This window comes from Colobus angolensis, unplaced genomic scaffold, assembly GCF_000951035.1.
Source record: "Colobus angolensis palliatus isolate OR3802 unplaced genomic scaffold, Cang.pa_1.0 Scaffold148, whole genome shotgun sequence".
In the NCBI taxonomy this organism is placed as follows: Eukaryota; Metazoa; Chordata; class Mammalia; order Primates; family Cercopithecidae; genus Colobus; species Colobus angolensis.
In genome coordinates this window covers 2,400,435-2,404,686 of record NW_012114577.1, presented here as the reverse complement: position 1 = coordinate 2,404,686, position 4,252 = coordinate 2,400,435, and the positions used below count along the sequence as shown (strand labels likewise).

General features: G+C 40.8%; 1 protein-coding gene and 1 long non-coding RNA gene across 4 annotated transcripts in view; one reads left to right on the top strand and one right to left on the bottom strand.

Moving 5' to 3' along the window:
• The window catches only part of LOC105507289 (cytochrome c oxidase assembly factor 6 homolog), a 10,961-nt gene extending 9,404 nt beyond the window's left edge, over positions 1–1,557 (bottom strand). Inside the window, exons 1-2 of one of the 3 annotated variants that reach the window (XM_011935718.1) lie at positions 1,316–1,557; positions 618–777 (exon numbers count right to left, since the gene is read on the bottom strand). In XM_011935718.1, the coding sequence (XP_011791108.1) occupies positions 618–777; positions 1,316–1,527 (372 nt within the window). In that variant the 5' untranslated portion in view covers positions 1,528–1,557. Of the gene's footprint in view, positions 1–617; positions 778–1,153 lie in introns of all 3 variants that reach the window. The other 2 variants (XM_011935720.1, XM_011935719.1) reach the window with 2 other exon arrangements.
• On the top strand, positions 1,361–2,189 carry LOC105507290. Its single transcript, XR_001001069.1, has 2 exons — positions 1,361–1,571; positions 1,779–2,189. It is a non-coding gene; the product is annotated as an uncharacterized LOC105507290 (long non-coding RNA).
• Positions 2,190–4,252: the final 2,063 nt, after the last annotated feature.

The following is a 4,252-nucleotide window of genomic DNA, read 5'->3' as shown; positions in this document are numbered from 1 at the left end:
GCCAACAGCACCTATCTTAACAGGTATTGGTGAAGATGAAAATGTCAAGCACTTAGCACACATGGCCACTTACTAACCTCAGTAATAGTCCCCTTTCCAATACCCCTCATACTACGGGCAGGGAATACAGCGCTTGAATGCCTGTCAGGGAGACAGAATCTACCATATGAACCTTTTTTTTCTTCTACTTACCAAACTCCTTTCTTTGTATTTTGGGTATATGATGACTTAAAGGATTTTGGGTGAGCAACTGGGAATGTTTTATTTCTGATAGTAGCTCTAGGCCAATTAATTTTGCCAACTCCTGCCCAAGATTAAATACTACCCCTTCAGAAGATCCTGGAAAAGTCTACCCGTGAAATGAACTGGAATTTTTTGGTTATTGTTCATACGTTTGTTGTGTTTTTCAATGCTCTTTAATGTGTCAGTTGACATTCTCCAAAGATCTACCTGATGTACGTGCATCAAATAAGCCTGGATTACCAGGCAAGGTTTTCTCTGTACCTCAAAGAAACTGTTAATTGACATGCCTCAGAGAGTGCTTCATGTCAGCCTACCACTCACAGTATAAGCTCGATGTATCTTTAACAGGGAAGAGAAACACATCCGTGACTTACCCACTGTTGGGGACAACTTGATTCGAAAGAGCTTCTTAACTTCTTGCATTGAGAAGCATCCTCTAAGTTCTCATCTAAACACTTCCAGTACTCATCCCGGGCCCCCCAACAGACCTGTCTTTCCTTCATAGATGGGGCTGCCATTCCTACCGGGATGAAGCTGTTGGCCAAAATAACATTTGAGATTAACAACGAACTTTGTGATCTGAAGAGAAGGTAAGGAAAGAGGAAAACTCTCAATCTCCTCTTCCTTTAAAACTAAAAAAAAAAAAAAAAAAGACCATGCTTCGGGATTTTGATGATGCAACTGAACCCAATCAGTTCTCGGTGGCAGCATAAGACCACTCGCTCTTGAGGCTTATCTCACACTGTGTGATTTGATCCCTGCTGGGGCGGCAGCGTGGGCTAAGAAAGCCTGGCTGAGAACTGTGGCTCTGTCCCAGTCGCTTAGGGCAGTTCATTTATTCTCTCCGAGGCCGTTTCCCACCAGTAAAGCGGGGACAGCAGTGCCTAGTTTACAGGGTTACTGTTCGAACCTAAGCGCTGTAGAAACAGGGGTGCAGGGGCCACAATCACCAAGCAGGCGACTGGAGTGCCACGCCGTTTTGCACAAGAGGAACCCGTGGCTCGGGGACAGTAAGGGACCTCCCGGGCCCATACTCCATGCGCGCCCCACCTGGACTCCTCAGCGAGCCGACCTCTCTGTCCGCCCACGTCTGGCTTCCTTCCGATGTCGACGAGAGGAAAGGGTCACGCAGGCCACCAACCGGCGGTGGAGGGCGCGGTGCCGAGTCCTGCCACTGCAGGGTCGCCCCGCTGGCTCGAGCTCTAGAAGAGTAGATCTCCCCAACCGCAGAAAGCAATTCACTCGGCGAAATCGCGGACGCTTTTGACCCTTCCGGGCTACCATTTACTTTCCAAAGAGGGGCGGGACTTCCTGTTTCGCTTTTATCTGTAGGACTGACTTCCGGCCTTCAAGGGCAAGAAGGGTATATACGTATATGTCGTCACACAGTGTGTCCCGGAAAGCTTAATGGGCCAGCCCCGCGGGACAAGGCGAGCCGAGGGGTTTGTGTGGAAATTTGCACCTGAGAGTGCGAGAACTGGACGGAGTGTTGCAGAGCCGCGATAGGTTCTCGTTTTGTTTTGTTTTTGATACAGGGTCTCGCTCTTCCGCCCAGTCTTGAGTGCAGTGGGGAGAACACGGTTTACTGCAGCCTCAAAATCCTGGACCCAAAAGATCCTCCCACCTCAGCCTGCCTCCCAGGTAGTTGGGACTACAGGCGCACAACACCATCGCTTCTTGGATTAAAAGAAAAGGATGAAACGGGCCCCAGAAGGAGGCGGTGACGTCCCAGAATCCATGGCAGGGGAGTTGGGAAAATAAATATTTGTATTGTTATCTCCCTATTTGTATTGTGGCTTTTTTTTTTAACCCCCGAAACAGCAAGGTATTTTTAAAAGGGATGAAGAGAGTTGCTTCAAATGTTTTGAGATGTTGTTATTTTTAATACGTGAGTTAATATCTTAGAAACAAAATGAACAAGAAAAAATAAAAATTTTAGAAAATCTGCGTTAATATCTCAGCAGAATCTTTATTAAAAAGCGTGTTTATAGTCAGTCATTTGGCACCCCGTTCTCTTAATAGATTCCATCTGTTCCACCATCTAGTTCTAAAACATTTATATAAGATAAGCAATTTACAATTTTGCACTCAGTGCAGTTTGAGCCATTCCAAATTCAATATATGCAGACTTCAGGGTGGCGATGTGAGGCTAAGTACCACCAAATATGTATTCTGCAATATAGAAAGTATTTCCCCCATAGTTAGTGCACTCTAATAGCGAAGTTACTTTAGCTTTACCAGAGCCACCCCCTTCTTTTACATCATGTCTATTGACTTCGGTTTACATATAGATGTCTTTTAAATATGACTGATGGGATATAAAAGGAATGAAAGGAAAGAGTCTTAGATGACTTCTGAGTCTAAAAAGGAAATGTGTTTTAAATTTAAAATTTGTATGTACCTAATGAAAAATACATATGAAACAAAGTGAAGCGACAGAATTACAAAGAAAAAAATGCCTGGTCATATTGGGTCATTTTAACAGGTCTTTCTCACTAATTGTTAAGACTAGCAAGAGAAAAATTAAGAATATAGGAAACGTGAATAACATGATGTACAAACGACGCAATTAATATATACAGAACAACACGACCAAAATCAGAATGTAGTTTTTTGAAAGCAGACACATCACCACAGTCAACCGCATCCTTAGTTATAAAGCAACTCAACAAATTTTGAAAATTGAAATAATTTTCATTTTTTACTACAGTGCATTTAAGATAGAAATCAATAAAGAACTGTAAAAACAAGTCGAATAACACAGGGAGAGTCGATGGTATTGAGAAAATACTTTGAACTGAACCATAAAATACAATAGCAACACCTGTGGGATGAAACTAAAGCAGCACTTAGAGAGGCATTTATAGCCATAATTAAGTATATTAGAAGAGTCTGAAAAGTCTTGAGCTGAAAATCCCTTTTCAAGACGTTAGTAAAAGGACAGCAAAATAAGACAGAAAATAGAAGGACAGAAATAATGTTAAGAGCAGAAATTAATGAAATGGAAAATAAAAGCAGTGGTGTACCAGAGCCAGCCTGTACTGGCATGGGAGAGCCAATTGTGCACACCTCTTGCCAACTCCATGATCAATAACATCAAATAAGTAGCTTGAAGTCACCTATGATGGGACTGTTTACACTGAAAATCAACAAACAAGCCAGGATTTTGTTTTATGTTTGGAGCTAATTGACTAGCACACCACAGCATAGAATAGGTTGAAAGAAACCAAAAGCTGATTTTTTTGGAAAAAAACTAATTAAAATTGGCAAACATCTAATAGCTATAAAAGGAGGGATGTCAACAATCTTTATCAAGAATGGAAACTAGAAATACTATAGACATCAAAAAAGTTAGATAATCTTGTAAACAATTTAGTGCAAATAAGATTTAGATGACAGTACAAATTTCAAGAAAAACAAGTAACTGACTCAAAAGTAGAGAAACCACTAAGTAATTTGAATGAGGTTGAAGAATCTTCATACACACAAATTCCAGGTACATGGCTCCACCAGTAAGTTCCTAAAAGCTTTGAAATAATTCCATTCTTACTGAATAAGGCTACCATAACTTTTGTACTAATTGTAAAATCCCCAAACCTCTGAAACACCACTTTGGAACTCATTTGATGAAAAATATGCCTTAAAGTAACATAAGACTCTTTATAGTTGTTATTAATATTATCACTTAGGTGCCTGCATATGTTTTTCTGTAGAAATATTAATGTATTTCATTATGGGTACTGTCCCAGTTCTTGTTGAGAATATTATACAATATATGTTGTATGTTTCAAACTAGCCGTCTAATATTTAAAATAGTCTATATTTCAAACATCTGGCTCCAGGGATTTCAGATAAGTTATGTGGACCTATATGAGAAAAAATATTTATGACATAGGTTAAGAGGAATTTTTAGCCATAAAGGAAAAGCTCAGTAATTATCAAATGATGTGACTGGGCGCGGTGGCTCACGCCTGTAGTCCCAGCACTATGGGAGGCTGAGACAGGCAGA